The 12,878-nt window shown below is 35.0% G+C and overlaps 2 protein-coding genes across 5 annotated transcripts in view; one reads left to right on the top strand and one right to left on the bottom strand.

Annotated features, from left to right (window-relative positions):
• Positions 1 to 450: 450 nt before the first annotated feature.
• On the bottom strand, positions 451 to 5,141 carry LOC105255684 (facilitated trehalose transporter Tret1). The gene is made up of 5 exons (XM_011265123.2): positions 4,952 to 5,141; positions 4,244 to 4,423; positions 2,971 to 3,170; positions 1,739 to 2,045; positions 451 to 1,263 (listed from the first exon to the last, which is right to left on the bottom strand). Exons 1-5 carry the CDS (start codon positions 5,028 to 5,030, stop codon positions 518 to 520), a joined length of 1,512 nt encoding a protein of 503 aa, XP_011263425.1. The 5' UTR covers positions 5,031 to 5,141; the 3' UTR covers positions 451 to 517.
• Positions 4,995 to 12,878, top strand: part of LOC105255665 (inactive rhomboid protein 1) — a 75,314-nt gene continuing 67,430 nt past the window's right edge. For 3 of the 4 annotated variants that reach the window (XM_011265088.3, XM_011265089.3, XM_011265086.3), the window contains exon 1: positions 8,868 to 11,255. The gene's annotated coding sequence lies outside the window, so the exon portion shown is untranslated. Of the gene's footprint in view, positions 5,053 to 8,867; positions 11,256 to 12,878 lie in introns of those variants that run through there. The other variant, XM_025410842.1, reaches the window with a different exon arrangement.

Raw genomic sequence — 12,878 nt, 5'->3', positions numbered from 1 at the left:
ATAGAATATCTAGAGGATAGCCAAAGGATATTTTATGTCCTCTGGATGTCCTCTCGATGATCTCTGAACATCTTTTGGACATGTGTGTTGTTAGGGTTTCGATTGTTTCATATACAATCATCATTATTTATTTATAAGATCTTCGAGGCTTTCACATTATTAACACTATTAATTGAGCAAGACAAATTATTCGAAGGAATTAATTGATAAAGATAAAGCAGAAATGATATATAAATATATAATAAATTAAAGATTGCATAAAATTTATGTATTACATAGATTATGTAATTACATAGATTAATATTATTTAATTTCGCATTTAATTAATTGCGTTTAACTGCATTCAATTATATTGTTTTAATATAAGCGGAATATTTTAATATATTTTAATATAATATTTTTTTTCCTATGCTATATTTTATACTAAACAGTTAAATATATAGCTTTATATGAAATCTCTTAGAAATACTTAGAAATACTTAGAAGTACTTTTTTATGTAAACTGCTTTTATATAAACTATGCTTTTGATGAATATCGAGTTTCATCATCTCTTTGATTTTTTTTAAATGAAGAATCAATGACAAATATAGAATTAAATTTTTTATCACAACTTTGATAATTTACGACACCTTTATTTAATGGATCGCTGGATCGCTGGATTTCCAGCAAGCTCTTGCCCTTCGTTTCCGGGATCAAATACCATACATAGGGCACTGCTGTAAGTACGACAAACCCATAGGTCCAGAAGACGATTGTTTCTCCAGCTGCATCGATAAAAGGCTGAAAGCTCTTGATGAATAGGAAGGATAACATGGCATTACTTGAGCCAATGGAAAGAGAAGCCAAATTCTTGAGGTTCGCCGGAAATATCTCGCTGAGAAGAGTACCGGGTATCGGGATGAAGCCATAAGATACGAAGATACTGAACGTTAGCAACGAAGTGATCGGCAACCATGTCAACTTTTCAGAATCAAAATTCAGGGAAAGAAGATAAAAGTGCAGGCCAAGAACGATGAGTGAAATGGCGACGCCGATGCTGGAAACGATCAGCAGATTCTTCCGGCCAAACTTGTCCACCACCAGGACAGCGGTGAAACCGGCGACAATCGTGGAGAAACCCAACGCCATTACCACAATCGATGGTGTGATGCTTACTCCAGACTTGATGACGACGATCTCAGCATAAGAATTCATCGTGTTGTACGCACTCGCGTAGACGAAAACGTTTAAGCCGAATAACATCAGGATCTTTTTCAGATTCACTGGAACGCATAAAGATTTATTGATCCTCGTTTTTGAATTTTATGATTTTTTTATCATCTAAGAATAGTATAAGAAAAATATTTGCGTTTAGAACAAGGAAAAAGATCTCAGTTTGCATAGATTTTCGATTTAAAGTCGTGCAATTTTACGGTTCTTTATAAAATTGTGAATATTTGTAATTAGATTTTTTAAAATAATTGAATTTTTGAAACTTTAAAGTTCTTTGAATCTTCATATTTTTAGATCTTTGAAAATTTTTTGGGAAACTTTGATTTATAAATGTCAACAATTTTTAATTTTATTCGGATGTTAAATTTCTTGATTCTATCTCTTCAAATAAAAAATTATGTTTATGTTAAGTATTTTTCAAAATTTGGAAATGATTTAAAGAGAGAAATATATATTTTTATACAAAGAATATGAAATATATACTATGAAGATGGAATCAAATAATACACTTTGTTTTCGAAATACCTGGCAACAGAAAGTCTTTAAGCTTCGGCAGGAAAGCGGTTCTGGCGCCATCAACAAAGTCCTGGAGCTGCTGCAGCTCGGCCTTAACGTCAGCTTTTCGTCGAAACCACTTGAGAGATGCCTCGGCCTTGTCGATATTACCATAAAGAGTGTAATGATAGGGCGACTCAGGTATCAAACTGAAGAGGACTATAAAGAGGATATTCGGCACGAGGCACACATAAGCGAACATCTCCATGGATAGATAAGGACCCATCATATTACCCAGAAATATTCCCATGGATGCTACATTCACATTCATAGATATCTAAACAAATAATCGCATGTTGAGTTATTGCTTTTGTCATGTAAAACTTGAAGAAACATGTGGATTTTATTCATATATAATAATGAGAAAGAAACAGAGAGAATTTAAAAATTAAATAAAAATCGGTATATATATTTCAGTTATTATACATATAATGATAATATTCAGCAATTAATTTTAAATATTTGATTCTTATAGTCGCATATATTTATTATAATTCTATTATTATTTGCATTAGATGATGATTATTATTATAGTATTATTATCGATCTGATAAATTTATTCTTTTATTTATTCGTTATTAGTAATAATTAAAATCTAGTAATTAAGTTATAATAAATAAATATAATGAAAGAATCAATAATAGAAAAACGATATTTTTTTAAAGAAATTATTATTTATATTTATCTGATTAATAAATTATTAAATATTATTTTTAATTGCTGTGAATCACCTCAATGTTAATAATTTAAATTTTTAAAAGTATTCATATTGATATAGTTATGTTTTAAATCACAATTTGTCACTCTGTTTGAAATCTAGTTTGATAATCTTAAGAGAAGATAACGAAGTTTAAATATTAAAGATATTGCGATGAAGCGAATAACTCGGTTAACCGATAAACTCGACTAATCTATTTCACCGTTGCATTGAATATTCCTGATGATGTAATTAAAAATGTTACATCATTCACACTCTAATTAAATTGTAATAGAAATTATTTATATAGAGATGTCAAAATATAGAGATGTCAAAATAATCTAAAACTATAATAATTGAAAAAAAATTGTATAGATATTAAGGAAAAAAGATATAGTTACAATTACAATGCAAGTTATTTATAATAATATATATTATGGATTTATTTATAATTATATATTATATATTAAAGAAGAGAGAAGTAAAAAAAACTTAATTAAATTACCAGAGAGCCTCGTATGGTAGGGTCAGCGATCTCGCCGAGGTACAAGGACACTGTAGTCCACAAAATGCCCGATCCGATTCCGGAACAGAATCTGGAAACGTAGAGCGACGTCGTGATCGTCGTGGTGGAGATGTCGAAGACCCAGCTGGTGGCTAACGGCAAGCTCGATAATAGAAGCACCTTCTTTCGTCCGACATATTCTGAGGGATTGTGTCGTGGCATGCGTTAGAGACATATCATCCCGAGAGCAAGATCACCACAACTCAGAACTGCAGTTCGATCTCTTCCAAGATGAGAGACTCCATTCCTTGCTTCCATTTACGTTGATAAATCATTTTTTTTAGAGGATAAAAGATATATATGAAGACAGGAGATAAAGATTACGAAGATAAAGATACAAATATTTCATTAATTGAAAAGTTCAAAGATTCTGGTCAAAATTGAAGATGAAAAATTGAAGATGAAAATAAGAGTTTTAACTCTCCCAAAACTTCTAGAACTACAATTTTACAAAATTTCGAGGACACAAATATTTCAAGAATTGGAAATTTTAAGGACACAAGAATTTTAATTTAGGATATATATATATATTACCGGATATAAAAAGATGTAAACATTTAAATCTACAAGGATATGGACGATATTTAAGGATGTCTTTAAGAATTTTTAGCATGTTTCATCATATCACAATTGTTCTACTTAAAACACAAAGAATCACTTCCTATTTTTGGCTATTGCTGAGTCGTGGCTGACTTGTTCTTTATTACTCATTTTCAATCTGAAGAAGATTTAAATTATATCTATTTAAATAATTGAACAATTAATATATCGACAAGAATAATATTTATTGACTAATACAAAAAGAAACACGCACAGAAAAGATTAGATTTCTTTATCTCATCTTGTAATATAACAATTTTCTTATTGAAATAAGAAAAATAAAATAATGCACATAATAAAAATACTTATTTAATAATAAAAATACATTACGATACACTTGTTAAAATATTAATATATATAAAATATAAAAATGTATAGTAATTATGAATTATGTATTATAATTACATTTATATATTAATTGTTATATTATAATTTAACATGACATATATATCAATTATGTAATAGAAACTTAGTTGAGATCTACGATTTTTTTTATAATAGAATTTAAGCGGTGAATTTGACCGAATCAAAAAGATTTATTTTGATAAATCTCTAAAGCTATGATCGATGAATCTTGTTTTCAGCAAAAGGAGCAATGGCGGAGGAGTTTTACCTTGACAAAGAGCACCAAAGAGCGCCCCAAACAGACGTCCGAGGTTCAAAAAGGATGCCACCCAAGATGCCTCGGTATAGGTCAGTTTCAAAGGAGTATCCGTTTCCGCTGATGTTAGTTGTGCTAAATACGGTGAAGCCCAACCAGTCGCCAGACCACTAACGATGGCTTCTAGACTGACTGTTTGACAACGCATGACACATCATGGGAAACATACAAGATATCATATTTTAAGTGTCAGTAAACAAAGGTGAGTCTTTTATTTTTAAAAGTACTTTTATTTATAATATTATTATTTGAATAAGAAATGCACGTTGTTTTTCAATTGAATTTATTTGAAAATAATAAATAATAAAATAATATATAAGTTGGAAAAATAATAAATAACTCTGTATGCAAAATCGTATGTTATTTTATAGTTGGCAATGAAAACTGGAGCGAAAGAATTTATTTTTGTATACAAAACTAAAAAGAATTCTCTATTAAGTAAAGTTTAAAATTTATTTTAAATAACAGTTCCTAATGGAATTATCATTCTTTTTTCTATATTCTGATATAGTATACATATTATACTTAATTTTTGTTATTAATTTAATATGGAATATTTAAATACTTGTTTGTTTATTAATTAAATAACTTTATTTATTACACGTATTAATTTTTTAAATTAAAGTTTATTTTTATTTGAATTAGATGAAGAAGACTTACTTGTGAGAGCAGCCAACCATTGCGGCCAAATAATAATCTTTTTGTCTTCGACTACTTCTGGATTCTTGGCACAAAACATCTTTTCTTCAGATATGTACAAGGTATGTAAGTCACATTTCACGCGTCTAGTTATAAAGTCGACTGACCCTTGCGGGTTCGAGATCGACAATTTTGCTATAAAGGAAAGTCGAAGTGAATATACATTTACATTCCGATAAGGATGCGATTTATTTATGGCATCATCACGCGTCACGTGATTTGATGATACGCTCACTAACCACCAGTGTATCTACGTGGGGATCTATAAAAGCTATGTCAAGGCCGATCTATTATAATATAAATTTGAGCCTGTGACGATTTCATATTTTAAGATAGAATGATAAAAACATTACAAAAAAAATGTATGCGTTTCGAAAATATTAAATTTCAAAAATTTTAATTTACAAAAATAAAAAGATCCGACGATTAAAGTACTGAAAATACAAAGTTGAAAACTTTATGACATATTCTTCAAATATTCATGTGCGCGCAAAAAGTTTAAAAGATTTTAAATTCAAAAATAAGTTAAGTCAAAATTTTTAACAAGGATTCTTTCAGAGTTTAGAGTTGAAAAGTTCAAGATTTTAAATTTCCGTAAGACTAAACTTCCGTAAATATTCAAACGTTTAAATAATCGAAATTGAAGAGTTTATAAACATTTTTTTATTATTATCCCAACCTAACAAACGTAATTAATAATAATAATATAAACTACAATAAATCAGTAGAGAGGTTCATATGATAAAAATCACGAGTAAGAGATAAAAGCAATATCAGAATCAATGACACTGAAAGTTGTGCGTGAAAAAAATCAATTATCAATTATGCTTAAAGATTAGAACATGCCAATATTATATAATATACAACGCAAGTTATAGGCAAGAAAATCTGTCGACAGACGTTTAAATTTTAAAGTATTTCCATACATTGTAATTTTGAGTGTTTGACATTGAAAAGGACCTGGAGTAAGGTCGAAACGTTATACTATGTAATATTGGCATATTCTAATCGTTACGCAATATAATTGATATTTTTTTTTCACGCACTACTTTCAGCGTCATTGGTTTTATTGCCTTTACCTTCTACTCGCGAATAATATAAACATTAATGATGGAAAGAGTCGGGGTCTTTTATACATAAAGCCAATACTGCTGCACTAAAGTGGCTTTCGGTTTTTGGAAAATACCAGGCAGCGTGTGCAAATATTGATTAGAAATCCTAGTGATAATTGACGGCGATATGTGCATTCTTATCGCGAAAACATGTTGAGCACTTCCAGCTAATAAAAATAGCGAAATTCTGGCCGCTTTTATAAATTTATTGCCTTGATACGAATATAATCACATTTCACCTTTTCTAGAACATTCTTGTTAAGAAACTCTCGTTAAAAATCTCTATATTTTAATATTTTACATTTGTCTTTAATATAGATTTAATATTAATTTCGCGGCATTTTTGATCTTATAAAATGTATGTGAACTTTATATAATTTAATAAGAATTTTTATTTGATATGTTGATAATATTTTATGTATTATCTTTCTCTTAGAGAGATTTGGTATTCTTTAATGACAAATTCGATCATTCGATCAATTTAAAGACTTTTCTTTTAGCGAAACTGTCAAGATATTCAATAATATTTCAGTTATAAATAATCGAGAAAGAAAGAAAAAGTTTCATCAATTAAATTTCAACTAATCCTCGGTAGAATTCACTTTAATAGAATTTTAATTCGAGGCTTCATTATAAAGGTATAAATGATTCTAAAAATTGCAAAGTTGCGGTAAATAAAAATAATTACTTCTCTCGAGAAGAAAAAATTAATTTTAATTACTTTTGTTGCTTCTTATTTTATTCCACTTCACGCAAAATTAACAACGAGGAAATTTTTCCTCAATACTTTCGAATAATCGAGAAGAAGAAAAAAAAAACACGGTACTGAATTTAACATGCAATAAACATGAACAAAAATCTAGATGTACGCGGCTCCCTTGAACATATTCGTCGCATATTCTTTTGCTCGTGCAGAATTTCATACTTCGTATTTCTTTTCTCTAATCGCCGCATTCTTTCGCCCGCCACGAAAAGCACCGTAACTTCCCCAAAAGCACCCCTTCGCGCGAGCGCGCTCTCCGATTATTCATATCCAATTTCGGCGACAAAACAACCCACTCGCGCGCTCCCGTTCACCAACCCTCGTTCTCATCCCCCCGTCTGTCTCCTCCTCCTCCCTCCACCCCCTCGTCGTCCCAAAACGGCGCGATGCCTCCGCGAGAGCATCGTTTCACTGCGGACGTCGCGCATTTCCGGCAACATTCGTGCGTCCTCGACAGGGACGTTATCGAGAGGCGGAATTGTCACTTTATTGCAAGTGCAAAATTGTATTTAGTTTTCGTCTTCCATTAAATAATCCAAGATGTTATTTAAATTATATTAATAGTACGATTACTAAATTAGATTATTAATTGTCTCGAGACCTCGATCGAATTTATCCAGATTAGAACTTATCGAGGTTTTGTTTAAATTGTCAGATGATTTAATGTCTTACTCAAACATCTCCTACATAGTCGTGCAAGAATAAGTATATTATTTTTTTACACGTATATTTATTTTTTGTTTTATTTTTATTTACATATATTTATTTTTTATTTTATTTTTATATTATTTTTGTGTTTCATGAAAGAAAGACTTCTTCCTTTCTCTCGGAGTTTTAATTTTATATAAAATTGTGTGTGTGTACTTATCTAAAATAATGTATAAATATTAACTTTTTTTTAAATATATATACATAATATACTTTTATTATTCTCTTAGAAAGTACAGATTTATATTAAAATAAATTACGTGAGTAAGAATATTCATTCTAAAAAATCCACTCTATGAATACTCGCCTTAGCTGAATATATTATGAAGCTGCAAATCTTTTTCTCTTAAGGAGAGAACATTTTATATCATTATTATTATTACGTCCATTCGTATAATACATTAATTTTCGTAGAACTCACGTGATGAGCAAACTTTATTAAATGAAGTGAAAGTATCTTGAATGTTTAAATATTTCATTGTACATATTTTTTATTTAAAAATATAAAAATATAATTGGGATAAAATTGAAAAAAAAAGACTTGTACAAACGCATATATTTTAAATTCGTTAAAAGTGAATAGAAAGGCAAGGAATTGTCATATTTTTCAATTAGCTTCCTCGGCTCTCTTTTATCCGCGGTATCGGAACTCCCCTTAATACGGCTAATGGATTAAATGAAAAAAACGCGGAAAGGAAGACGCTCTCTCGGACCATGAAATTTCTAGTCACATTCCTGGTCACCACTCGCACCCTCTCGGTTCCCATGCGGGGATGCATTCAGTGCGAATCGCGCAGTCGCCCGAACACCTCGGAGAGGCTGGCCCCGGCGTTGTGATCGCGTGCGAGAAGAAAGAAAAAGGGAAAAAGGAGAAACGAGGGCGCGCACACGGAGACAGAGGGCGAGGGTAGGCCACGGGGTGTCCGGCGTCCTTTAAATAGACCACGAGACGCGACGTCCTCCGGAGGATGACGCCGTTATCCATGACGTCGCGTAGGCGTTGCGGCCGCGGAATCCGCGTTCTCTGGCCCTATTATTGACTCGGAGGGGGTTGGTCCGGCGGCCATGACGAGGGGTTGCATTTGCCGCGAGAGCGTCAGATGGCGCGGCGTGTGCGGTCCACCCTCCCTGGAATGCTCTCGGCGAGGATCCTGCCGACGCTGTCCTGCCCCACGGGTCCATCCACGACGCTGAGGGCGATCGACGACGGTCAGGTGGAGCGCGCCCGACGCTGAGCGTCCCCGCGGAAGTGTAGCCGCGCGCGGCCAAGCGCGCGCGCGCGTCCGAGTGGAATCGCGCGGGGCGGAAGCGGTGCGGAAAGTCCATTTCGAGAGGCTCGTACGTCGTCTAGGGTGGACCGAGGATCTCCCTGCGGAAGCTTCCCCGCGCGGCGCGGAGCGGTGTCTACAAGGGGAGGCTCGTGCGGGTCGACGAGGGGCTCGCCGGAGGTCTGACGTTGGCCGAAACGGAATCGAGCGGCGCCGAATCAGACGGAGCGAAACGTCAATCTACCCTCGGGAGTGCCGTCCACCATTTTGGCTGCGCGGAGGTTATTCTCTGGCGGAGGCGTCGGGACGTCCGTGCGACTCGTCGAAGACGACGTCCGACTTTCGGAGTAATCTCTCTCCTTTCTCTTTTTCTCTCTTTCTTTCTCTATCTATCTTTCTCTATCCCTCTTTCTCTCTCTCTTTCTCTCTCTCTCTTTCTCTCTTCCTTCCCCTTCCTCTCCCATTTCGCTATTGCAACGATAAGCTTCCCGGTGACCAAGTGGAGCGAGTGATTTCCGGAGGAGAATCGGTGTCGCTTGTGTAGGAATCAGCCGAGGCAGACAGCGTTTCGGCGCTTCGGGAAACCCTGGGACGTTCTAGGACGTCGCGACGTCCCCGACGCCTTGGGACTGGAGCCATTTTTATGCGCTGCATGCCGGGAGGAGCGGCTCTCCCGCTGGAAACTGGGTTACCGCGTCGCTTCCGCTCGAATTTCTCCTCTGCTCGTCGCCCGGAGGCCCGTAGATTCGTGTACCAAGGCTGAAGAGCGTTCTCTGCCTTTGGCCAGGAAAGCTTTTGTGCGCGATATGGCTACTTGGTGAAGAAACTTTGTTTGCGGGGCAGGAAAGGCGTGGATTTGGATCTCGAGAGGGACAGAGAAGGAGAGAGAATGAGAGAAAGAGCGAGAGAGGAAGAGAGGAAAAGTTGTGCGCCGAGTGATTAATATTTGACGAGGGGGATCGCGTAGAGAAGAGGCGTGGATTTAATCCGTCGAGATAGAGGAGATTGTGCGCTCGGATGGATTGTCGCGGAATTCTGTGCGGTGAGGGCTGCGGCGTGGATCTCTGTATTATTGAGGCAGGTGAAAAGTGTCCAGGTTTTAGGCGGTAAAGGGGAGCAGTGCGCGGGTTAGTTTTGTGGATCGGTGCAGTTTTTAAGGAGTATCATCATGCGGGAAGAGGAGACGCGCGGATCCATTAGTTGATGAAGGATAAATTGTGCTGCGATACTTATCGGGGAGTGTCATGCGGGCAGGAAGGCAGATCTCTACGTCAGTAGCGGAGAAATGTTGCATAGACACTTAAGACTTCAATTCAAGGAAGTAATTGATCTCGGTTCATTTGGCGAATGGAATCATTGAAGAGTAGGAAAGGCTAGATTTGTACATCGAGAGGCGAATCCTTAAATGGAGCGAGGAAATACAAGGATACTTGAGGTAATATTTGATTGATTATTGAGGAAAAGTCCTCGAAAAGAGTTGACGTCGCTTTACATCCGACATCGAATGATCAATTACTGAGGAAAGATGATGATTCGCATGTTGAGGAAACCTGCAGGAGTCTTCAGGAACGAAGAATCGCGTGCTGATGTTGATAGGATTCTGCGAAAAAGCAAGATGTAGATCTGTCTCCTTCAACGGAAGCGTTCAAAATTAGCAGGGAAAAATCGCACTTCCCCACCAAAGATTTATTTTTAAATCGCAAAATAGCGCTCGAATCCCTTTGGGAAACTCCCTTTGAGTAGCTTAGAAAATTCAGCATCGCGAGAAATGTTCATCTCCTCCAAAGAAAAAGACATCCTGGTACTAGAAAAAAATTGGGCTTTCTCGTGCCGCCAAAAATGTTTCTGTTTGCTTGAAAAATGTTCTCTGCGCATCGTTGATTCTTGTTCTTCACGAAGACTCGTGCGTCTGTCGAGAAACATCACGAGTCGCTTGACAAATATCCTCCTCGTCGAGAAGAATTGCGTGATGACAAAAATTGTAGATCTTTCCTCGCGATTCTAAGAGTGAAAGACGAATATTCTCCGCCTTCGGGAAGAGGGAGATCTTCTTACGAAGATCGAAGGACTCGTGGGAGCGGGATGATTGCTGAAGGATCCATGGGATTTACGGAGCGACAAACGATGGTGGTTCCTCATGGAAGGCGGATGAATCTGACGAATAGCGTCCGAGAAAGTTATCAAATGTAACGTTTCTTTCAAGGACATGGCCGAGAATTAGACTGATAGGCGTCAGGCACGCCAGGAACGATGGAGATCGAGTGACTTCGGCAATGGACCGATGAGTAGTTTTAGATATTTCGTACGAGTCTTGTGTGAGATTAATTGCTAGTGCTACGGAAAACGTGTTTTGCCGATTTTCCTCCCTTGGAAGGATTATGCGTCAAGGACCAGGTCTCTCCGTTTCACGAGATGTGAGTATTTCGCCACGCCATTTTGTATTATCAAAATAAGTGCAAGGATTGATCGAATGGGACTTTACAGAAAGTATGCAAAACATAAATTGAATTATTTTAAAAAAAGCTTTATTTTCTGTAGGTGTCGACAAAGTATCATTTCGCTTTTTTTTTTGTGGTTTATAAGAATAATAATAAAAATTTGTTAATACTATCTGTTTTTTATTAATTATATATATTTTAAATTGATCAATATTGCGCGAAATATAATTTTGTTGATTAATAAAATGTTTAATGAATTTTCGGCTTGTATAATAAATTGGTCTACAAAATTGAAAAAGAATAATGTGATAAAATCATCTAAATGAATTTGCCAATTAAATTAATATAAAATTTAATTAATATAATTTAATATAAAAAATATAATAAAAGACCTCTCTTGTTTGCAATTTCAAAAATAAGGCTTTAAAAATTTAATTATTAATATTGATACGAAAACGACATAAAATAGCAATTTCGATGAAAATCAATGAAGAGATCGTTTAATTTTAATAACGAGAAAAATTTGTAACAATATTGACATTATTTGTAGAACTTTTAAGAGATTCTCATAAAGATCTTTATAAGAACATGGCATGTAATTATCTTCGCACATCGATAAGCTATTTTGCCGTATTTCGGGGATATAATATTTCAATGCAATCATCATTTTTTGCGGCATTTTTTTTCTGCATGAAAGAATAGTAATAAATTTTTATAACTGATATTCCTTTTTTTAAAGATATCTCACAAGTCATCAATATTTTAAAATAGTTATATATTTATTTTAAATGTTTAGAAACAAAGAAAATTATATAATTATATAATAAAATAATCATTATGAAATAATATTATTATAAAATAATTATATAATATATTTATTTAGTATAAAAGAATAATTATATATTTTAAATATTTAAAAAAATCGCTTGAATTCGCTCAAACGAAGAAATGTTAATATGAAATATATAAATTTAATGAAGAAATCGAGGAAATGCTAACGTTTACACGGAATATATAAATTTAATTTCAGAGACAGATTTATTTGTTATGTCAATGAAAGATAATTATTTCTTTCAACGGCACGCCCCATTTTACGATTTTAAAGCATTGGAAATAATAACTAAGGCAGTCACGAACTTTGCACCGAAAAGTGTGAAAGCGGCAGCACCGTGTTACGAAATAAACAGCAACTTAAGTTTTAGCATTTCCCTCGGGAAGATGGCAGGAAGGGGCGAGAGGGTGGCGTGGCGGGAGTGAAAGAGCGTAGGAGTCGGAGGAGGGTCAGAAACGGTAGCACAACCTGCAGTCCCATCTCTCACCCCCATACAGCTGGTATATAAAGCCTCGGGAAAGCGCTAACCTACATGCTCGTTCGTACGGCAAATCATATTCAGTTCGCAAAATGAAAACTACCCGCGATGCACACGCCATCGCATCCGTTTCCGCATCCTTCCTCTTCTCCTGCTTTCCCTCGCTGATGGATAAGCATGAGAGAAATCGTCTTTCGGACGAAATTCGCAAAGGCTCGATCTGAGAGAGAAGGGAATATTTTTTTAAATATATTATATATTTAATAATCATAGAATCATTTAAATTTTA

The sequence above is a fragment of the Camponotus floridanus genome, unplaced genomic scaffold (assembly GCF_003227725.1).
Source record: "Camponotus floridanus strain SB8 unplaced genomic scaffold, Cflo_v7.5 scaffold35, whole genome shotgun sequence".
Taxonomy (NCBI): domain Eukaryota; kingdom Metazoa; phylum Arthropoda; class Insecta; order Hymenoptera; family Formicidae; genus Camponotus; species Camponotus floridanus.
Note: the sequence above shows the minus strand (reverse complement) of the source record. Positions and strands in the feature narration are given on the sequence as shown.